This window comes from Tasmannia lanceolata, unplaced genomic scaffold (genome assembly GCF_043159265.1).
Source record: "Tasmannia lanceolata isolate RefF3 unplaced genomic scaffold, GAP_Taslan_0.1 ptg000015l, whole genome shotgun sequence".
In the NCBI taxonomy this organism is placed as follows: Eukaryota; Viridiplantae; Streptophyta; class Magnoliopsida; order Canellales; family Winteraceae; genus Tasmannia; species Tasmannia lanceolata.
The window spans coordinates 17,324,036-17,347,561 of record NW_027518692.1 but is presented as its reverse complement, the minus strand read 5'-3'; the positions used below and the strand labels follow the sequence as shown (position 1 = coordinate 17,347,561).

General features: G+C 39.3%; 1 protein-coding gene, 1 long non-coding RNA gene and 1 pseudogene across 3 annotated transcripts; 2 read left to right on the top strand and 1 right to left on the bottom strand.

Annotated features, from left to right (window-relative positions):
• Nucleotides 1-794: 794 nt before the first annotated feature.
• LOC143847419 (uncharacterized) lies at nucleotides 795-2,774 on the bottom strand. The gene is made up of 3 exons (XR_013235040.1): nucleotides 2,487-2,774; nucleotides 1,456-1,521; nucleotides 795-1,378 (listed from the first exon to the last, which is right to left on the bottom strand). It is a non-coding gene; the product is annotated as an uncharacterized LOC143847419 (long non-coding RNA).
• Nucleotides 2,775-8,784: 6,010 nt separating this feature from the next.
• Nucleotides 8,785-19,782, top strand: LOC143892916 (cytochrome P450 93A3-like). The gene is made up of 5 exons (XM_077397833.1): nucleotides 8,785-9,102; nucleotides 10,002-10,008; nucleotides 14,656-14,990; nucleotides 15,412-15,816; nucleotides 18,837-19,782. Exons 1-5 carry the CDS (start codon nucleotides 8,935-8,937, stop codon nucleotides 19,482-19,484), a joined length of 1,563 nt encoding a protein of 520 aa, XP_077253948.1. The 5' UTR covers nucleotides 8,785-8,934; the 3' UTR covers nucleotides 19,485-19,782.
• On the top strand, nucleotides 12,195-14,076 carry LOC143845815 (DNA replication licensing factor MCM3 homolog 1-like; annotated as a pseudogene). Its single transcript, XR_013234536.1, has 7 exons — nucleotides 12,195-12,288; nucleotides 12,364-12,494; nucleotides 12,617-12,855; nucleotides 12,946-13,182; nucleotides 13,270-13,424; nucleotides 13,510-13,719; nucleotides 13,882-14,076. The product of XR_013234536.1 is annotated as a DNA replication licensing factor MCM3 homolog 1-like (transcript).
• Nucleotides 19,783-23,526: the final 3,744 nt, after the last annotated feature.

Genomic DNA, 23,526 nt, shown 5'->3' with positions numbered 1-23,526 from the left:
TAGAGTGTTTGTAAGTGGTTTATATAGGCTCAGTAACGGTTTAGAGTGTTTATAAATTGTTTATACAGTGTAAGCAGTATATGTCTCGGACTTCCGAGACATATATGTATTTTATTCCGACATTCCTGTGGAATTTCGAGATTTGTCTCGGAGTTTCGTGCTATTTTTTTTAAAACTGTGACGTTTACTACGGAATTTCGAGAGAAAATCTCGGAGTTCTGAGGCACAAAATTTTGAGAATGACTTTTCTGTGGAATTCCGAGAATTGTCTCGGAGTTCCGACCAAATTTTTTTCACTGTGAAGTTTACTACGGAATTCCGAGATTTTTCTCGGAGTTCCGTAGTTCCGATCACGGAACTCCGAGAAAATTCCCGGAGTTCCGAGCAGTATATATTTTTTATATATATATACCATTGTTTGTTTGCAATGATAGGCTTATACATTAAAGATACTTCATATTTGAATTACATGTAGTATAAGATACTAGTGTAACACCACATTGAGTGCAATATACATTGGCATCTTCCCTTAAACTAAAAAATAATAACTTCTTCAAGAAAATCAAGCATTCTTTCCATTCCGAGATAATATGATATATACCTTATATCAGATTTTCTCTTGACATGGAAACATTGAAACTAAGACAAAAAGGTTATTGCTACACCCCTAGGTCATGAGAATTCTTTGATACATCCAACATGAATAGTTCAAGCACGAGGGATGTTCTCATTGGAGGTCAATCAATCTACCCATTGTCCCACAAAATTTTAAGCAACACCAATGCAACCCAAAGCAATTGGAACAACAAAAATGAAAGCATAAAAGAGAAAACGGGTTGTAAACTTTATCCAAGAATAGAAAGCTCAGCTTCCTTTTTTATGAGACAAAACAGTTGGGAGTACAACCTATAAAAAAACACAAATGGGTGTACAAAATAACCCTTAAAAATGATCACAGGATCTGTACAACAACAAAAAGACAAGTAAGAAATCGCAGGATCTGTACAGAATAACCCTTCAATGGTTCCCTCCCTAGACAAGTAAGAGAGGAGTGGACAACAACAAAAGGACAAGTAAGAGATCACGCTCACCTGCACCAGCTCCACCACAGCCCCTACAAGTTGATAATCGTGCTACACCTGTCATCTAAGAAATCCTCCAGTAGTTGTCTTCTCATGATCGTGATATCTGCCTGAGTGAACTTTGGCGGAACATCACTGGTGGTCAAAATTGCCTTGTGCAATCTTACACCTTCTAGGTTAAGCAAGCCCCCAAATGGGCTTCTACTTAGGATATCGATATGTACGTCCCTCAACTGCAGGGACTGGAAGAGGTCGTGAAACTTGGAGGGGCAGCATCTCAACGTAACATAAGACGGCTGCAAAAGAAAGCATTTTCAGATATATACCACATTAGCAGAAATACAATGCTTAAAAGAATAACTGGAGACCTTACCATGATTTCACGAGATGATTACTATATACCAAAGATGGAATCCAAGCTAAAAAATTAGATATGGACCTATTCAGACACAATGTGAGGAAACAAATTAACAAAGTTATCCATTTAATTTCTCACAAATTCATCACCTTTAGACTACTGACATGTCCATTTAATTTCTTAGAAGCCTATTAGGGGGTTGAGCAAATCACTATGGAGAATAAACCCCTAATTGTCCAATTACACAACTATTAACATGGACAATTAGGGGTTTAAACCACTAATTTCTCACAAATACATCACCTATAGGCCATTGACATGTCCATTCTATTTCTTACAAGCCTATTAGAGTGTTGAGCAAATCTCTAAGGAGAATTAACCCCCTAATTTATCTATTAAACCACTGTTAACATGAAAAATTAGGGGTTTAAACCCCTGATTGCTCGCAAACTCAACCCCTATATACCAGGGAGCCTAATTTATGGGCTATTGACATGTCCATTTTATTTCTTAAAAGCCTATTAGGGTGCTGAGCAAATCACTAGGGAGCCTAATTTATCAATTAAACCACTGTTAACATGAAAAAGTAGGGGTTTAAACCACTAATTTCTAACAAATTCAGCCCCTATAGAGCAACGACATGTCAATTACAAGCATATTGGGGTGTTAAGCAAATCATTATGGCGAATAAACCCATAATTTATCAATTAAACCACTGATTTGTGACAAATCAGGGGTTTAAACCACTTATTTGTGACAAATTAGGTTTTTAAACCTTCAACAGTTACTTAAAACACCTAATTTATCAATTAAATGACTGATTTCTCATAAATTAGGTGTTTAAATCACTGATTTCTCACAAATTAGGGGTTTAAACCACCGATTTATCACAAATTAGGGGTTTAAACAACCGATTTATCACAAATTAGATGTTTAAACAACTGCTTTCTCATAAATCAATGAGATTGGTTTAAACCACTGATTTCTCAAAACCCCTACTTAGAAAACGACATAGAGAGTGAGAGGGAGAGAGATGGGTTACCAACCTGTGAGAGGAGTTGCCGGTGAGATTTGTCGGTGATATTTGCCGGGAGAGAGAGAGAGAGAGAGAGAGAGAGAGTAAAAAATAGCACAAAAACGATTGAGTTTTTACCAACTCAAACGTTTTTAAAAATGTGGGTATACTTGTCCGAAACCCACCCAAACCTGGCTATGTCACTTCAATTTTGTAATTAAGAAAATACCCCCCCTTGTGACGTCGTAGTAAGAAGAAAGCCCCATTTTTAAGTCATTTTTCCTTTATCATTTAACTTTCGTACCCACCCCCTCTTCTATCTTTTATATCTTCTATAAATCCCTTCATTTATCGTACCAAAAGCAGATGTTGGGCTGAATCAATCTCCACCTACTTCTTAGCTTTACCGTCCCTCCCTCTCTTTGTGTTTCTCTGGTACAAGTCTTACCACGTCTCCTTCGAAAAGAATCAGTCTACGCCTACTAATATCTGTATCTCCTTCTATAAACTTATGTATGTTATCTTACCACGTCACTTGAGTAGGTACCATCTAAGCTGCTTCTTTACTTTTTCTTGGGTGACAAACGCCATTAATGAATATAACTGCCTCGTCGAACGTTTAGCGGCATGATGACTAAATTTTTCCTACCATCCTCCCAATTTGTCGTGGTTTTCTTGATAATTTCAAAGTTTTTTACTTTTTAAATTTTCTCACCAATTCATGTTCATTATGGCCACCAGAAAGAGGGTGAGAAATATCTTCAAGAAGAGGTCGGACGTCACGTAACGCCATTAATTAATGCCTTACGTTCATTAGACTTGAGACGGTTACTGAAAATTACACACTGTTTCTTTTATATTTGTTTCACTATCATTATGGCAATAAGAAATAGGGTTATACAAATAGGGCTTTGCTAATGGGTGCACTAAGGGCACTCGTTAAGGTGCATTGGGAAAGTAATTTTTCACATTCTGTGAGAATTTTACAAATGTTTTGAGTCATTTTTATCAAAAACATGTGTAAAATTCCTTTCCCAATGCACCTTAATGAGTGCCACTTGTTAGCAAAACCCATATCAATATGGGTCAAAATTAATTGCCCCATGGCCATAAATAGGAAGGCTTAGGCAATAAATGATCCTTTATACTTTTGACTAGGGCCATGGTTCCGGTTTTAACCGAAGAACCGAACCGAACCGGCTGCTTCGGTTCGGTTCGGTTCGGTTCTGCGAAATGATGGTTCGGTTTTGGTTCCCAGAACTGGGAACCGATGGATTTCGGTTCGGTTCTGGTCTGGGGACCAGGAACCGAGAACCGAACCGAACCGGCACTTCATTTATCATTTTTTAGTATTAACAAAAAGGGGGTGTTGATATCATTTTTTAGGCTAAGAATTTGTTAATTCTTTAACCAAAAAGGGGGTTGTTGATATCAATTTTGAGGCTAATATTATTCAAAAGAAATTAAGTTAGAGTGTTAGACAAAAGAAAACCCTAGATTTGTTTTTTTGCAAAACCCATCCCTTTCCAGTTTTCGACTTTCTGCTGTGCCTCCACCCACTTCCGTCCGTCCGACCGGCGTGGTGAAGACGAAGAAGAAGAAGAAGAAGAAGAAGAAGAAGAAGAAGAAGAAGAAGAGGAAGGTATGTGTCAATTTCTTCATTTTTCTTTCTTCTTACATTTCCTCCGATTGAAGCCCTTTTTTTCTTTGGATTTGCAAAACCTACTGAAACCCTCTTTTTTTCCTTTGCATTAGGATTTAGGAGAACCGATTGAAACCCTATTTTGTTTTCTTTGTATTTTGATAACCGATTGAAACCCTATTTGTTTTCTTTGGATTTTGAGAACCGATTAATGATGCCGCACACACTTATTCTGATAATGGCACTTCCGACACTATTAAATTGCAGATAAATTATATGGTGGACGTCTGTGCAGGCACATGCAACCCCAAAAACAATTGGGCCCCATTTTTAGGTGATCCAAACCATTCATTTGTTAGGCCATGATGTAGATAGGGTGTGCCCAAAAAATCTTCTCCACAGGATGTTCCTAGCCCTTCGATCTGTGGGGTTTTAAAATTGACGGAAGAGTATAAAAACCTGCATGGATCAATGGTTACTATCATCCTACGGGGGGCACATATAAATTGTGAAGTGTGAACTGCTAAAACAACTCAATAGAATCTTAAAAAAAAAAAGATATTCTGGGCACAGTGGCACACCCTATCTACATCATGGTCCAACAAATGAACGGTTTAGATCACCCAAATAATGTGTGCCCCACTATTTATTTTGCCTAGCACATGCTTGTGCTGCCATACACAGTATAAAATCTCTAAACTGTATTACTATTACAAATGATAACTGCAGCAAGACCACAAGTCTACATTGTCTAAGTGACATGGTCTCTTTTTGTTACTCTTGCAGAACCAGAACCGAACCGAACCGAACCGATTAAATTCGGTTCTGGTTCTGGTTCGGTTCCAGGGTCACTTGGTTCGGTTCTGGTTCCAGAACCTGGGAACCGACCGTTGGTGGTTCGGTTCTGGGTTTATCCTAGAACCAAACCGAACCATGTCCACCACCCCTACTTTTGACACATAAGAACCCACTATATATAGAGCAAATAATAGAGACACAGAGCCGCCAAAAATTATTATTATTATTATAGGCTTTAAAAGGGGAAATGATATTTCCCCCCCATCTGACGGCTAAAATCCCCCCTTTAACGGTATTTGTTAAGTTAAGGGTTTTGTTAAGGAGTGCCCACTCCTTGAGAGGCCCAAGCCTTTCCTTCCCCACTTCTTGTATGGGACCAAAAGTTTCTCCCACTTTCTAACGTGGGACTAGGGGTGCAACTCGGGTCGGGTTGAGGCCAACCCGAGATTGCATTCTCTCAACCCTAACCCAACCCAACCCAACCCAACCCAACCCGAGCCTCAGGTTGAGGATGGTCAACGCTCACCCAACCCGCCTCCAAATCGGGCCCGGTTGGGTTCAGGTTGGGTTTAGGTTGAGACGGGTTCATCTAAGGCCTAATAGAAAAATACAAGGAAAAAAGCATAATCCTAGAAACGTGAGAAAACTAGAGGTCGGGTTCGGGTCGGGTCGGGTTGCCAAGGCCTCAACCCTAACCCAACCCGACATTAAATGGGGTTGGCATTTCCCAACCCTAACCCAACCCAACCCAACCCGAGAAAATGCCAACCCAACCCTAGCCAAAATCGGGTTGAACCCGTCGGGTTCGGGTTGAGCCCGACCGTCGAGTTCGGGTTGAGCCCGACCCAAGTTGCACCCCTACGTGGGACTGAGTTTCTTGGGAGGTAAGAGAGCACATTTTAAAATTTTAAATTTGGGTGGAAAAAGTACAAATGAGAGGAATCTCTTTTAAAAAGCAAAGTCAATTTTTTTATATTAGAACACTTATAATAAGTTTGTACTAGAGAATTTTCGAAGGTTTGGATATGTACAGTCTCCCCCTTTTCCACATCGTCAGTTTAGTGATGATTTTCTTTCATCTGCATTTGTCCCGTATTTCTAGCATTTGGGGGTTGCCATTATAAGAATTGATAGTTTGTTTGATCATGGATTTAGCTTGGAAACAGAAAAACAAGTATTCCGCCTTTGTTGGATCACATTGTTAGGGAGACGTTGTCCTGGAGATACTGATTCTATTTCTAAAGGGCATTTACCCTCTTTTATTCAATCTAGTCAATATTTTACTTCCACAGTTTACCCAAGGTAGTCCTAACCTTCTGTTCTTTATACGTCTCGGTAAACCTTAGACCAAGAATATAGGAAGCTTCTTTTAAGTCCTATATCGACCTCAATAACTTGTATATTCCTTCGACCAAGAATATAGGAAGCTTCTTTTAAGTCCTATATCGACCTCAATAACTTGTATATTTTCTTATTATCATGATTAACAGACTAAAAATCTTTTTAACTGAAATCTTAGCCTCCTCTTCAAGAAAAATCTTGCCCCTATTGAAATTATTCACCTTTTTCAGTTTTAGAAGAAAAAAAATCCACCAAAAATGAGTTAACCAAAAGTTGAAAAACTTATATTTATGTTTGTTAGTTTGAGGCTTGTAATTCAAAGAATTTTGATCCATTAGATGTTCAAGTCTACAATTTCAATTTTTCTTTCATGTTATGATGCAAGTAAGGGTGGAAAGTGTGGGTAGAACAATCCTACCCCACCTTGATTTGGATGATCATCCAAGTTCATTCAACGTGGGACCGGATCATAAATGTCTCATGATGTTAACATTACTCCTCCTTCACACCTACCCCCGGTGGGACCCATGAGTTGATTGTTAGGTTTGACCTTGACTGGTGTCCCAGCGTTCTCACTTGGTAAGTAGGGTGGGAGTTGGGATACCCATTCTCTCTTCTTATTGTTACGAAATATTGTGTATCCCATGAAATGATATTTTGGCTTTCCTGGAGGTCGGATGTTTAGTATTCATCATGCCAATGTCCTATTTGTGGGCATACCGTTAGTGTAAAAGAGTAGTCATAACTCTTTTTTAGAAGGGAAGTGATATTCACCCCCTTTTTTAACTTGGGACAACCCCATCTAGTGTAAAAGAGTAGTCATAACTCATAAATATTTTAAATGCCTTGTCAAATATATGTTGTGATTGGAGGACGCCTCTTTTAAGTCTTATACCAACCTCCATAGCTTGCTTAATTTGTTTAATGTCACGATCAACAGACTCAAAATCTTTTTAATTGAAATCTCAGCCTCCTCTTTCAAGAACAATCTTACCCCTATTGAAATTATTCATTTTTTCAATTTTAGAAAAATAATTCCGCAAAAAATGAGTTAACCAAAAGCTGAAAAACTTATATTTATGTTTGTTACTTTCAGGCTTGCAATCCAATTATAATTTTTATTTCATTTTCTAATGCAAGTAAGGTGTGGGAAGAACAATCCTACCCCACCTTGATTGGATTATCCAAGTTCATTCAATGTGGGGCCAAGATCATATATGTTGTCTCATGATGTTCTACGAGATCAACGGTCTACGTTACTCCTTTCCCCACGGTGGGGCCCATAAGTTGATTGTTAGGTTTGGCCCATAAGTTGATTGTTAGGTTTGGCCCATTCTCTCTTCTGGTTGTTACAAAATATTGTGAAATGAAACCTAAAATAAGGGGGGTGTTACAAAAAAGGTAAAGGAAAAAGAAAAAAGAAAACGGGGGGTTTAATCCTTTTAGTAGGGAAGCAATACAAAATTAAGTCCAAGTTTCTGAATTTGAACTACAAAAATACACACTAGAGTTAATTACAATGACGAATACACTCTAGAATAATCAATCAGAATTACCCTCTCACTTCTCTCAAACATGGTTTTTCTCTAATGAAGGCTAATTAAAACATCTTCGGCCATAGCACATACAATATATTAAGACCCAATTCTAACCTCCATACATGGGCTCACCCTTAGTGATCAGAAGAGAAGCACAGATTCGTGGTGATGGACAAATTGAGGTATCCTTGATCGAACGATCCTGGCCATCCAAATGGTAACGTGCAAATGGACTGCTTACTAGAAAATTAGTGAAAATGCTGGGTAAACGGGTGGAAATATCATTATACATATACTATTTTACGAAAAAGAGAAAACAAATAGCTATTTATCATATTGCTTTAAAGCTATAGATATATATTAGAAAATTAGTGTGAAAATGGGTAAACATAAACCTATATGATAGAGTAAATAATGCTTATCCCGGCAGTTTTTAAAACTGCCGCTAAAACCCAACTTTCCTGGTGGGTTATTTTGACCGCCAGTAAATATACTCTGGTAACCCCAGCAAAATGCAACTTTCTTATATATAGTGAGGATATGTGTATGACATAGGCACCGCCCTTCATTTTTTATCCGACCACTGCGACTTATAAAATTGGCTGTAGTTGGATTAAATATCAAGGGCAACAAACCAATATAAAAACTCATGTAAAGCCATCGTCAATGCTTTATTAGGTTTGATTGTAATTCTTGTTTACGTATATATAAACATGGTTGCCCAATTAAGTACGCCTAGGGAAGGCATGGCACTTTGTCGGTAAAGGTGGAAATTCTAAGAAAAGGGGTGAAAATATCATTTCACATGTTCTAGTCAAGAACATTAAGTTCACCAGAATAGTATGGTCGACCCCTCTTTACTCTCTTTCTAGGGCTTCGGCTTCCTGTATTGATGGCTAGGAGGTTTTCCCTCCTCTCATATGGTCCCAACTTTAATTTATATAAATTTGCCGATCCGCCCCACGATCGTCATCTTTCCGGTTAAAAAAAAAAAGTTCTAGTCTAGGCATATTTTTGCAGATTGCGGCATATTTATTTTCTTTTTTAAGTAGGACAGTTTGATCACCCCCAAAAGCTGTTATAAATAGACCCAAATAACAGCATATCACTCCCATTCTTCTCTTCTCAAACCTTCCACATTTCCTCTACGTTCACCAACGATGGCTGACCTTCAGTCCTACGCCACCCTATTCCTCGTCTTTCTAGTCACTGCTCTCCTGGTCCGAACCTTGTTCCTCAAATCTCAAACCAAGGTCCGCCTCCCGCCGAGCCCAATGGCCCTACCAATTCTAGGCCACCTACACCTCCTAGGCCCTTTGCCCCACCAAGCCTTCTACAAACACTACAAGAAAAAAGACATTCAGCGACGTTCTTTTAGCGACGTTCACAAAAAACGCCACTAATATTATATATATACCGATGTTTGTAAAACTACCGACGGTGAAGGATTGTTCCCGCGGGGAGTAACTTATCCCGCCCAAAACATGCGTAGTATTTCTTTACCGACGTTTAAGGAACGTCAATAAAAGTAATTATTTACCGATGTTTTATATGTTAAACGTCGGTAATTAATTGGATACATGCTTTCCTTTTTTTATGACGTTCACGACCGTCTCTGATTATTAGAATTACCGGCTTTTTTTCCCAAACGTCGGTGACGTGTTAAAAGATAAACTCGCGCCCTAGCTTTTCCCACCCCGCTCTTTCTAAAACGTTCTCTCCCTTGTCTCGGCAAGAAATCCTCTAGAAAAACCAATTTTCGCCCTTCTAAATCGAAACCCTTTCGTGCAAAAAAAAGCCTAATCTCCGTGGAGAAAAAACCATAATCTCCATCCTCTCCAAATCATCTTCATAGAATATATGGTCCTAACCCTTGATCTGAAACGGGTAGGGCATATCATATAGCAGCCACAAACAATAAGAGGAAAATTGACAATCATCTCAAAGTAGCTCTCCAGCTCTATCCAATCGCCTGTTAGGGTAAGTACGTTCTCTACATATTTTTTTTTCAACCTCTCCCTGTTTTTGGGCTTTTTTCATAGATCATTTACTTTCTGCTTATTGGGTTTCTGTGCATTTGTTTTCCCTATTCTTCTTTTTGAAACCCACATCGGCAATCATGTGAAAGGTGCGCTTCGGTTTATCCATTTTGTTAGCACATAACCCATGTAAATTTTTTTTTCATTGATTTTTATTTCCCAGTTTCTGGTATTTGTAGACTCCGGAGAGTTTGCGTTGAAGCCCTAAGAATTTGTATAAAGGATTTACTCCTTTTATCTTCCCATTTTTTCATATTTTATATTTATTTATGATTTGAGTTTGTGTGATAGCAGGAAGTGCATCTGGAGGTTCATGATTTCTTCCTATTTTATATTTCTCCTTGCCCTAGGGCTTTGCTTTTGTTTGATTTTTTTCCATCTAGGCTTTTATTTATTATTGTTATTGTTGTGTTGTTATTACATGCCTTGGAGTTCCAACAGTGAGTATTTTTTTTAATTCCCCAAATTGTTGTCCAGATCTTGTGAAAGATCCATACTCAATCTGCCCTATTTTGTGTCCCATCAGGTGTTTTTTTCTTTGGTTAAGAAAGCTTTCAAATAGACCTGAAATTCATGCCATTCAATTGCCATGGAAGCTGTCAATGAAGACCACTTTTATTCAAGTTGTAAACACCCTATTTACCCACCTAAACACCCGTTGAGTGTGTGCTCTTTGCCATGTTTCATCAGCCAATCAAATACTCTAATTAGTGAGCCCATGATTAAATAGTTGCTAGTCACATTTTGAATTTGTATTAATGTCAGTTTGTATGCCAAACAAGCTGTGAACCAAGGGCATTAATTCCATTCGCTTGGATACATTGATTTTGTAATCCAGGATATTGTAAAATCCTAGGTTTTACAAGCTAAAACCTGAATTTTATAAGCTAAAACCTAAATTTTATAAGTTAAAACCTAGATTTTATAAGCTGAAACCTAGATTTTACAATCCTGAAAATGGACATTCCAGGTTTTAGCTTATAAATTCCAGGTTTTAGCTTGTAAAATTCAGGATTTTACAATCCTAGATTACAAAATCCTTGTATCCATACGGCCAAAAAGGGTACAATTCTGGTGACTAATATCATATTGTGCCTACAAACTCCCTGCTTTTAATGCATCTTGCGCATCTCAATTGCTCATCACATTGCCCAGTTTTTCAGCGACATACATTTTTTTTTTTATCAATTGCCTGATACAGCACTATAAACTGTGAATTCTACTCTTTCACTGGCAAGTACTGTTTGAGTTTATCTTTATGATCTGGTTCTTCATATATGGGTATTTACTGGTTTTGAAGAACGTGAATTTTGATTTTCTTTTGCAGGTTATGCCATACAGCACCAGCCTTAAAACCCCACTTGCAAATTTTGAGGCTGGGTTGAACTATAAGGTAATTATGAAGATTTTCTTGATGTTCACTGCAACCCTCTATTAGAGCTCCCAATATTTTGTACCGAAGCATTTCCCCCTTTATCTCTAACCTTTTCAAATCTCATAGGATGTATCTGACCCTCCAATCATGGCGTCCTTTCCAATAGTTGGCGATCCACATAATGCAGCTCTAGTGGCCTGGACAACCACACCATGGACTCTTCCTAGTAACCTTGCTCTCTGTGTCAATGCAAATTTAGTCTATGTGAAGGTCAGTTAAGTTCAGTTGAGTCATTGCTATGGATAATGTGATTTGGCAAAAAGGCGAGTAGTATATTTATCCTTCTGAATTTTGATTTTTGTTTGACTGATTGATTTAAATAAACTTTGAAATTGATCACCAGTATGACCCTTTTCATTCTAAAAGTAAACAGAGGAGAGCTGACTTGAACCAAAGCTTGATGGCTAGACCCATAAACATCGGAGAAATATAAGAAATGTCACATTTGCCAAGTTGGAAACTGAATTGTTGTGGGCTTTGAACACATCGAATGGGTAGGATACAAATTCTGTTTCTGAACAGAACAGATCCATAACTCACGGATCAATTGCAGCAGGAAAAAAAAGGTGAAACTCCATAACTCTCCTTGTTTTCTATTCTGTTTAATTTGCTTTTTTGTTTTTATATTTTTTGGGATTTTATTGTTTTGTATGATGGGGTTTTTGTGGGTTCTGAGGCTTTTGATAGTTCATGTTGCAGTGAATTGAAAAGTTTGGCATAAATTGGGTTTTCTACATGCATAAATTGTATCATAGAATTCATCCTATATAGTGCTGAATCGTGTTTTAAAATCTTTTGAAATCTTAATTAAGGGCCACAATCTTCTGCTTGTTTCTGCTAGGTTCTCTGATAAGGGCGGTCCAGTGCACAAGGCTCTAGCAGGGCTTCTGTGATACGTGCATATAATTATGGTGTTTCTGGGTTTTGACTAATTGGTGCATCAACAATGGCATTCATACTTGTAAGCATAGACTCAATGTTTGAGTCTGTGTTGCAATTCTTATACACATCTATTGTTGATTTTGATAAAGCTTCAAAAGGTTTTAGTGAATGGCTTACCCTGAGTATCTTGCTTGTGTAGCTAATACGACATTCATTTTTTTTTACTTTTGAAGGCTCTCTCGTAAGGCCGAAGGTTGTAAAAAGTGTTCATTACTGCCCTACAACAGGATCCTTCACAACCCGTGAATATCGGGACATTACATCAAATATGGGTTTTCCCACAGGGTCTGTGTATCCTACAAGGGTAATGTTGGGTTTCTTTATGCCATAACATGATATGCAATTGTTAATGTTCTTATATGTTAAGCAACAACATGTATCTTTTTTCCAAGACAATAGTATCTCAACGATTGAATAACGGGCCAGGATGACAATGGCAACTTGTTGGTTACTGAATATGGATTGTGCAAGTACAAGGACCACCAAACACTATCCATGCAAGAAGTGCCTGAGAATTCCGCCCCGGGTTAGCTTCCAAGAACAGTGGATGTCATTGTAGAGGATGACCTTGTTGATTCTTGCAAACCTGGAGATCGTGTAGCCATTGTGGGGGTATATAAAGCTCTTCCGGGGAAAAGCAAGGGCAGTGTGAATGGAGTATTCAGGTTGCTTTATTTGAATTTTGTTGGTTCTTTTCATAGCCTCTTTATAGCAAAGTTAATTTTTCTTATTTAAATCGTGATTTTGTATCATAGGACTGTGCTTATAGCCAATAATGTCTCTCTGCTCAATAAAGAGGCAAATGCACCAATTTACACTGCTGAAGACATAAAGAACATCAGAAAAATAGCAGAGAGAGATGACACATTTGATTTGCTTGGCAATTCACTTGCACCATCTATTTATGGGCATTCATGGATAAAGAAAGCAGTGGTTCTATTGATGCTTGGTGGCATGGAAAAGAACTTAAAAAATGGGACCCATCTAAGAGGGTAAGAATTCTTTTCTCTCTTGTATCACAATGATCCCATCTTACCTGCTATTAAAATCTTTTACCGTTTAATTTCTCTTATCTCTAGGGACATAAATATGATGATGGTTGGGGACCCTTCAGTTGCCAAATCGCAACTCTTAAGAGCAATTATGAATATTGCCCCTTTGGCTATATCAACCACAGGTCGTGGTTCCTCAGGTGTTGGTTTAACAGCTGCTGTTACCTCTGACCAAGAAACTGGTAATGCACCACTCCCTAATGGGTTCTGTAGGTTATTATTATCTTGCAATTTTTGTTGGGTTTCTCAGGGGACTTGTATGATCAGGTGAAAGGAGGCTAGAAGCCGGTGCAATGGTTCTTGCCGATCGAGGTGTTGTTTGTATCGATGAGTTTTGACAAGATGAATGATATAGACCGTGTTGCCATACATGAAGTTATGGAGCAACAGACAGTAACAATTGCCAAAGCCAGTATTCACGCTTCACTAAACGCTAGATGCAGTGTAGTGGCTGCTGCAAATCCAATATATGGGACCGTAAGTTGTTATTTGTGTGTTTGAATTGGGCTCTCCTATAACCATTCATTTAACTCCAGCTTTGTCATATGACTATATAATATGATTATTACTTTGTTCTTCTCAGGAAGAGAATATAATATATTTAATAACCTAATTATATGTTGGCTATGACATATGCAGTATGATCGTTCACTGACTCCGACAAAGAATATCGGGCTACCGGATTCGTTGCTTTCTCGTTTTGTTTTGTTGTAGTGAAGGAAATGGTTTGTTTGATGACTCTGGATGCCTTTTTTAATGTTGTTTGGATGCCAATATATATATGTACATGTTACTTTCTAATGGGTAAATGTTTTGGTTAATTTTACATGGAAATGATTTGTTTGATGACTTTGGATGCCTTATTTTTCTCTTGTTTAGATGCCAACAGATTCATGTTATTTTCTAATGGGTACAGGATTTATACAGGTTCTAAGTCCCCCAATTTGTTGCTTTGTTTATATATAAAAAAAAATAACTATTCACCGGCGGTCATAAAACCGTCGGTAAATCTAAAAACTATATGCCTCTATAACTTTTACCGACGGTTATAACCGTCGGTAAATGTCATAAATACCGACGGTACGAAATGCGCGTCGGCGGGAAAAGTCCACCCAATGCCATTTACCGCCATTTAGCGACGCTCAAGACCGCCGGTGTAAAATACATTTACCGACGGTTCCATCAACCGTCGGTGAATGTTTCTCCCGAGGCAAATTTTTCTGTCCCTTTACCGACGCTTTGAAACGTCGGTATAAATCCATACACCGACGGTTATTAAAAAACGTCGGTAAAAGGGTTTAGTCACGGTGAAATTACCGACGCTACGACAAACCGTCGGTGTTACGTAAAGCGACGTTTTTACGGGTTTTTACCGACGGTCGTGAACGTCGCTGAATGTCCTTTTTCTTGTAGTGAAACTCTCCAAACGCTACGGCCCTTTGATCTCGCTCCGCCTCGGCTCCGTCCCCTGCATTGTCGCCTCCTCGCCTGAAACCGCCAAAGAATTCCTCAAAACCCATGAGCTCGCCTTCTCCTCCCGCCCCCAAAACATCGCTGTGGGTCACCTAACCTACGGCACCTATGGCTTCGCCTTCGCCCCTTACGGTCCTTACTGGAAGTTCATGAAGAAGCTCTGTGTGTCCGAGCTTCTCGGTGGCCGGACCATCGACCAGTTTGAACCCGTTCGGCGAGAAGAAATGCGATCCTTTGTGAAGCTCTTACTAGAAAAATCGAAAGCCCAAGAAACTGTAATGTCTAACAACCAATTACTCCAAAAGCTTAAATTATTAAAGTTGGTGTTATTTAATCTTTTATACTTCAACACTCCCCCTCACGTGTAGCCCGCACGAACAGTTTGGAGGAAGTCCCTTCAGCACCCTCTAATAACAGGGGGTGTGGAAATATCAAATCCATGGCTACTTTTTATTTTGAAAAGGATTTGATATTTCCACATCCCTTGCTATTATACTATTAGCGTGGGTTCTGGAGGAACTTCCTCCAAACTGAAGCCAAGTTTTGTTACTCTTTTATGGGGTTGGCCGTACACAGAATTTTTTTAATACTAAGGAGTTGTTGGGTTTTGAACTCTGATAGCATGTGAAACTACCAATTACTCCAAAAGCTTAAGCTGTTAGAGTTCGTGTTATTTAATCATTTATGCTTGAACAGGTAAATCTCACACGAGAGCTCGTAAAGCTGACGAGCAACGTGGTTTCGAGGATGGCGATGAGTAAGAGGTGTTCTGATACGGAAGGCGAGGCTGATGAGGTTCGGATAGTGGTCCAGGCGGTGGCGAACCTTGTGGGGACGTTTAATTTGGCGGATTATCTTGGGATTTTTCATAAATTTGACGTGCAGGGGATTGGGAAGAGGCTTAATGACGTGCATAACAGGTTTGATACAATTATGGAGAGGATTATAAAAGAACATGAAGAAGCGAGGAAGAAGAAGAGGATGAAGAAGGAGATGGGTGGAGATGGAGTGAAGGATTTTTTGGATATATTGCTGGACATATCTGAAGATGAAAATGCCGAGATAAAATTGAGGAGGGAAGACATTAAAGCTTTCATCATGGTAAAACTAATCCTTCTCACAAAATTAATGCTCCTCTATCTTTATTGATCTGAACCGTTCACTTGATAGGCCGTGCTTTTGATCTCTTATGCCCAATCATCCTATCCTAACAACTTATAGTTTGTCTGTTTTTCAAGGCTACACGACCATGTATTGATAAGGAGCCAAAGTTATTTTGTGTAACTGTGTTATACGTTTCAAGGGGCGGATTACTGTTCTCAAAAAGCTCTCACCAGTCTTGGAGAGCTACGTGACTTCAGTTCATTATCAAAACATGATCGTTTTCAGGATTGAGCCACTGGCTCAATAATAAATTAAAGCTTTGTTTTTCAACCTAGGGTTCAATCCCAGCTTACATATAAGGCCCGTTGACATAATATCGGTTGTCATAATCTCAAACAAACAGGGCCTAAAAAATATGACTGTGTTTTAACTGTTTATATCAATGTTTAAAAACTCCATTACTCGACAAGGAACTCGCTCGAGTCGACTCCTTTTTACGTCGGCCGCGTTCCGCGTTGCACCACATCTACATTCCGCGTTTTGGCCCATATAGTCAGTAAACTCCTTTGACTCTCCCGAGTTATGACCGTGTCAACCGTGTCAACCGAGTTCTTGGCCAAGTCCACGCCGAGTCAACAAGGATTTTTCTTGGCCGCGCTCCGCATCAAATCCATGTTTTTTTATATCAGTTCCTGCTTTAACCTCGGCCCTTCACAAAATAGTGAAAGGCTAATTTATGACTTCTCACTTACCCAGGAGGAGCTGTCTCAAGTTAAAAAAAGGGGTGAATATATCATTTCCCCCAAATAGTCTCATTTTGCTAAACTTAGCAGAGAAATTATATGGTGTAAGGGCTTACAACAATAAGGCCTTTGTACGGTGGAAGTACCATCCTTGGTATTAGGGATGGACATGGTTCGGTTCGGTTCGGTTTTGGGGTATACCCAGAACCGAACCATATATAATCGGTTCCCTGAAATTGGAACCTGAACCGAACCGAACCAGAACCATATATAATCGGTTCGGTTCTGGGTTTACCCAACCTTTACCAAATATAGATATTTTGCCTAATCGTATTTATAATCAGTTCGGTCCTGTTTATATATGAACTACAAAGACTAACATGCACGAATTTGGAATAATCAGGCACAAATTTGCACAAATTTGGACAATGCAAAAATTATATATGACCTACAAACATACACAAATTTGGAATAATCAAGCACAAATTTGGGGGGTGAATTAAATTTTTAAAGGCAAAGCAACACGTTAAAGAGGGGTGAATTAAAAGGGGGTGGGGTGATTTTATAAAGCTATGAGGCATTGGGTTTTAAGGTGAGGGTTGGTTCTCGGTTCAGTTTTCGGTTCCGGGATCCCAAACCCAGAACCGAACCGAATTTCCATCGGTTCTAGGATATCATAACCGGAACCGAACCATATGTGCCGGTTCGGTTCGGTTCCTCGGTTCGAACCGGAACCATGTCCACCCCTACTTGGTATCTGATTCAACAGCAGCTCCTCAAAAAGTGAGCTGCTGTTGGATCAAATATCAAGGGCGGTAGGGGTACCGTATTGTTCTAACCCCTTACACCATATAAAATCTCAACTTAGCAATATGTGTATATGTAACTCTACATCAACCAACAGGTAGGAGCCACTGTGTAAATCTCTTTGGTGTTCAATGCCTTTAATCTGATGGGTCATTGGAGTGAAACAAGACAATGAGCTGAACATTGGGTAAGAAATTGAAGACTTCTGTCGGAGAAACTTGGTGAGATTTCCTAAAATTCTAAAACGGCAAAGCACGAATCCCTGATTAGTAAGTTTTTGTGGATGTCAGTAGAGATCATTCAGTTCTAGCCTGGTGTCGTGGGTGGGACCACTGGCTTTTAAGTACTTGAGGTTGACATGTAAAGGGGGTTGCACCTTAGAGCCTCACGGCCCTCACCCACGAGCCCTTGTCTTCTGTCATTTTCATCTTTAAGAACATTAAATTACTTGAAAAGACTTCTATCTGAAATACTACTGTCCTTGATATTTGATCCAACAAGGGCAGTACCACTCAAATGAACTTGCAAGAAAAAAATTTATGAGGAAAAAAATTTCTTTCCAAGTTTCTCGAGGAAAACGATTTGATTATGGTTAATTTAGAGGAATGAATAGTGCTGGTTCAAGTTATCTCTTCATGTGTAAAATAATAGGAAATTTTATAAATATATTTCCTTTCCAAACTTTATAAGGACTAAATTCAAGCATTTCTCCCTACTATACATGCTTTCAGCTTTCCCTCAAGAAATCCACAGTTCCTAGGATGGTACATTTTGGGTCTTCCTATGCTGACACAATATACAAATCTAAAATCATTTCCCTTAGTCCCCGGTTGGATACCTCATGTTTTTGTATTTTGATTTGGATTTGAGTTATGGATACAAATAACATCAATCATCCTCATGCTCATGCTGTATGAGAGAGAGAGAGAGAGAGAGAGAGAGAGAGAGAGAGAGAGAGGAGGGAGAGAGGGAGGGAGGGAGGGACGTCTGGCTGTTGCTGCAGCAAGGTCGAGGAGTAGCGAGGGTGAAAGTAATTGCCACAAATATATTGATTTCCAAATTATGTCTTGCAGAACAGATTTGAAAATCAGATTTTTTTCACTGTTATAGCTGATTTGGAAATCTCAGGATCTAATCCACTTCCAAATCTCAACTGCAAATGTGAGAAATCCACATTTATTGTTGATTGATTGGCCAAAGCAAGGACCTAACGTGGCCATAATTTATTGTTGATTGATTGGCCAAAACAGGGACCTCGAGGGATTCTATGTATGCTTGCATCTGTAATCTTTTCTCTTTTAATATAGTTATCTTTCTTTTTTAAAAACAAATTATTTAATTTTATTACTTTTTTAATTTTTTTACAGAATATTTTTGTAGCAGGAACCTGTAATCATTTCTCTTTTAATATAGTTATCTTCTTTTTTTAAAAACAAATTATTTAATTTTATTACTTTTTTTTTGCAGGATATTTTTGTAGCAGGCACTGATACATCAAGCATTACACCCCAGTGGGCACTATCTGAGCTCATTAACAATCCTACTGTGCTTGAGAAGGCAAGAAAAGAGATCGATTCCGTAGTAGGAAAAAGTAGGCTAGTCGAAGAATCGGACATTCCCAATCTCCCTTACGTCCAGGCAATTATAAAGGAAACTCTAAGACTGCACCCGGCTAGCCCCATAAGTTTACGAGAATGTAGCCAAGATTGCAAGATAGGAGGATATGATATCCTTGCTAAAAGTATGCTCTTCATCAATGTGTGGGCCATTGGAAGAGACCCCAAATATTGGGATAACCCCCTCAAGTTCCGTCCGGAGAGATTCATGCCGTCTGATGAGAATGGCCGGAATCCGATCGATCTTAGGGGGCAACATTACCATCTCTTGCCATTTGGGAGTGGACGGAGAGGATGCCCCGGTGCAACTCTAGCACTACAAGTTGTGCATACAGCACTGGCCATCATGATTCAATGCTTTACGTGGAAGGCCGGCGATGGCGAAGGGAAGGGTACGGTGGACATGACAGAGGGACCTGGGTTGACACTACCAAGGGTACAACCCTTGGTGTGTGTTCCCGTTGGTCGCTTGTATCCGTTCCCTTCAATTGAGGTATGAACTTAAATTATGGGTGCAAATGGTTCGGGTCGCGTTGAGCTTTTTGTTAAAAAATGAATTGGAATCAACTGACCCATAATGCATTTTGTGGTACAAGCTCAACCCGAATTCCCAAAAATTGACCCGAGTCGTACCCTTAACTTCAATGGATCAGCTTCAGTGCGTGCCAACATAAGTCCTCCGAGAGGGAACTTTTGTTAGATTCAATGTTGTAATTTCTGGTGTAATTTTTGTTGTTATTTGTTGTCTAGGAGATGTATGCTACTTTGATTTATTTTGTAAGATTGTGTTTTTGGTATGATTCGTTGCTTATGAGATTGTATGTTTTGTAATGGTTTTAATAATTGAACCAACACATATTGAATAAAAATTCACTTCTAAAAACTCCCTTGGTAATCAGCTCGCCCTAATCAGCAGTAATATTTTGGACCTGCCATAGGAGCTTCCAAAGGTAGGAATTCACATCGTAGGGGCGTGATGTGGTACGGATGTGCGGATCTGCGGAAAACAAAGCGCAACATTGGATTTTCAAAGTTACAACAATAAGAGCAATACTTTCATGAAGAAAACGAAAAGATTACGAGAAAATATCCAAGAATAGTGGCAGATTTATAGAGGAAAAAAATGAAAACAACAGGGAAAATTCTTCATTTCTATTTGGGATTCACAAATAGAGTGGCAAAGGAAGGAGTTCTCTTACAAGATCCGAGGAAACTCCTAGTCTATCCATGAAGAAATTCCTATGGAACACGAACCGAGCAACCCCAAGGAGTTGGAATCCCTCCAAGCCTCCTTCAAACTTCTACAACTCCTCTCAATTTCTCATTCTCCAAAAGTGAAATTTGCATCCGCTACCTTCCTATTTATAAATCTTAGAGCTATATGAGAGGATGACACATGCCCATGGTCTCGATGGACAATTATTAAGAACACCCAAAAGTATAAGGCACGGGCGGAGAAGCATAGGAGAAGGGATGATATCAATGAAGGAGATCTTGTATGGGTTCATCTACGCAATGAGGGTTTTCCAACTGGAAAGTTTGGCAAACTTCAAGATCATGTGGATGGACCTTTTTTTCGAGTGCTTAAGAAAATTGGGGATAATGCATTTAAGATTGAATTACCCTGTGATTACGCTGTTTAAGCTACTATCAATGTTTCTGATATTATTCCATATCATGAAAGTGACCCGGTCAACTCAGGGACGAGTTGACGCTCAATCGGGGGAGATTGATATGGGTGCATTCCCGCTACAAAACTGCTACCCGATTTTCAAGCCCATTTTGGACAATTAGATGGAAGAATATGGAAATATGGTAAACTAGGAAGTTGTAGCCCTTTTTTATATGTTTCCAACGAGTATTTACACTCTTAATTTGGCCCAGTGGTTAGTGAGATAAGACTATTTTCGTGGATTGTGTCAGTAAGTTCATAGGCTAATTAATGTGTTTGTGATTTACTAAGTTTTTTATGAGTTTGCAACGCCCTAAACTAGTTAGTGGACTAGGTTGAACGTCTTTTCTCTTGTATTCCTCTATTAAAAGTGCACCAAACATCAACAATGGGAGTTTAATTGAAGAAAAAAAAATTTCTAATAATTTGGCAAGAATTCAACTTCTTCTTCTTAATCCACAATCCTAAGGATTGCGTTCGTCGATCCGAACGGTATCACATGCCCCATATTTTCTCCATATTTTGAGGCTTTGTTCTCTTGATTGATTGTTCTTATCTTATATATTGTTCTTCTATCATATATTGAACTCTATCTTCGGAGATTGTTCATCATCTCTTTTGGTTGTGGATATTGGGCTAGTGTAAACTTCGGTTGCACTATTTGAGAAGCGAATATTCATGTTTTTTGAAATCCGTCTTTCTCTTTATATACTGGGATTCTAGTGCATGGATTAATCCAGAACCCACAAACCCGCAACCCTTTCCTTGCTTCTCAACCAAGACCGTACAAAAGAAACTCGAGGGAGAATCCCAAAGAGAAAAACCCAAGAAGAAAACCCTAGAGGAACCCGAGAAGGAACCCCAAAGAAGAAAATCCCTTCTCTCTCTCTCTCTCTCTCTCTCTCTCTCTCTCACCTCATGTTCTAGCCTCTTCCCGCAACTCTGTTCACGGACCAGGTTTCCTAAAACCTTAAGAAACCCTTCTGTTTTGTATTCCCACCACAAACAATAGTCCTAATTATATTAGGAAGGAAAACGCTTTGAAAACAGGATTCCTTTTGGAAAATAAAAAGGGGATAGACGTGGCCGTTGATTTGACCTTTTTATAGGGTGTATTTATTGTTTTTATAGGGATTTGAACCTCTTCCTTTGTCTTTTTGTGGATGTGGCTATATTGATTGATGCCCGTTTTTTTTGTTGCAAAACGGAATCCCATTTTCCTAGCAAATCTCTATATTTGCGCTGTTTGGTTGGCTCATTTTGGGGGGATTGTAGGAGTTTCAAATGCTTGAGATCTTCCAAAGATTTCCCCAAAGCATGTTTGGTTGTCATTTAGACTTTTGACCACTAGACAACTTCTAGACATCATTATTGCATTTTATCCTAGGTGGCACTACGTGGCGGAGATGCTCCCCTCATAATTTTCTCCCCTTTTTTCACAAAAATGGAGAAATTTGTGTGGGGAATTAGGAGAAGATTCTTGTCTTATTCTTTTTCTCTCTTTCTCTCTCTTCCACCCTATATTTTGATAGCGACACCCTACATCTTCCGCTAATTTCCTTGCGCAACCAAACACTACTCACAAATCTCCCTCCTAATCTTCTCCCCATCTTCCATGCTTGTTTTTTTCTCTTTGACTTCTTTTTCTCCTAATCTCCCAACTATCTACAAGCAACCAAACAAAGAATTAGGAAAGAGGTGGTGGGAAATAAGGCAACTTTCCTAACATTTATGACTACTCTTTTTACGCCCTTGTCTTTTCTTCTTTAATAGGCTGCTAAGAGCTTTTTGGGAATTGCAAGTGCCTTTTAGAGCTGGTTAAATAATAAAAGACAAGGGGTGAATTAGTTCCATTGGTCAAAACTTGATAGTGGCTGTAGACACTCCATTTTGACCGAACCCTAATAGAGTCGTTAGGATAGAAACCCTATCAAACTAGTGTTTTAATATCCCAAATTTGTTCCGAAGCTAGGTTAGGGTCCCACTAAAATTCTCGTAAAATGTCGTCGGAATCCGAGCACGTTTGCCCAGCAAACAAGCGAGGTTTGTAGTGAAGCGTGGTGTAGGAATAAGGGTGGCGATTCAGCCAGAAACAGGGGGGCGCAGGAACCTAGAAAACCAGTTCAAATTTTCCGTAATGGGTTGTCTAGGGAGATATAGGGGTATGCGGATTAGTGTGTAATTTAGTTAGAGGGTGTATTATCCTGAACCAGGGCAATTTCATAATTTGCAAAGATGCTTTTCTTCCCCTCCAAGCCACCATTAAGCCCTAAGCTAGGTTAGTGAGATGCTTAGGACTAGGATTAGTTAGAGGGAATCTTAGGAAGCTTCCTTAGAAGTTTCCTAGTTGGTTATGCTTCCTTTGATCCCAACCCTTGAACGAAAAAAGGTAATTTGGAGGGTTGGGATCAAAAGAGAGAAGATATTTTGCAAAAAGTTCCCCCCCCCTATTTGCTACTTGGCCACCCCTTCCCCTGCCAGTTAAAAAATTGCTTAAAAGTACACTGGAGATGGGCTGTCCATGGAAAGGGAGGGGGGTCAAATTCATCGTTTCTCTTTGATAAAACCCAACAAAATAGGGTTTTAGAAGAAAAGAAAAAAAACCATTTGCAGAGAGAAATCAGAGAGAGAGAGAGAGAGAGAGAGAGAAGGAGAGACCAGTTGTCTTCTTCGACTCTGTTTCCGGCTGGAATCCGGCCAAGCCAAGCTACATCCATCTTCTTCTTCTTCTTTTCCTTCTTCTCCTCCACCTTCTCATCATCTGCCATCTCATTCCCACTCCACCACCATTCTCCCCTCCGGCTCCATCTCAGCCGCACCACCTCCACCTCTATCCCACCACCTGCAACACCCAAACCCATTTCCATCC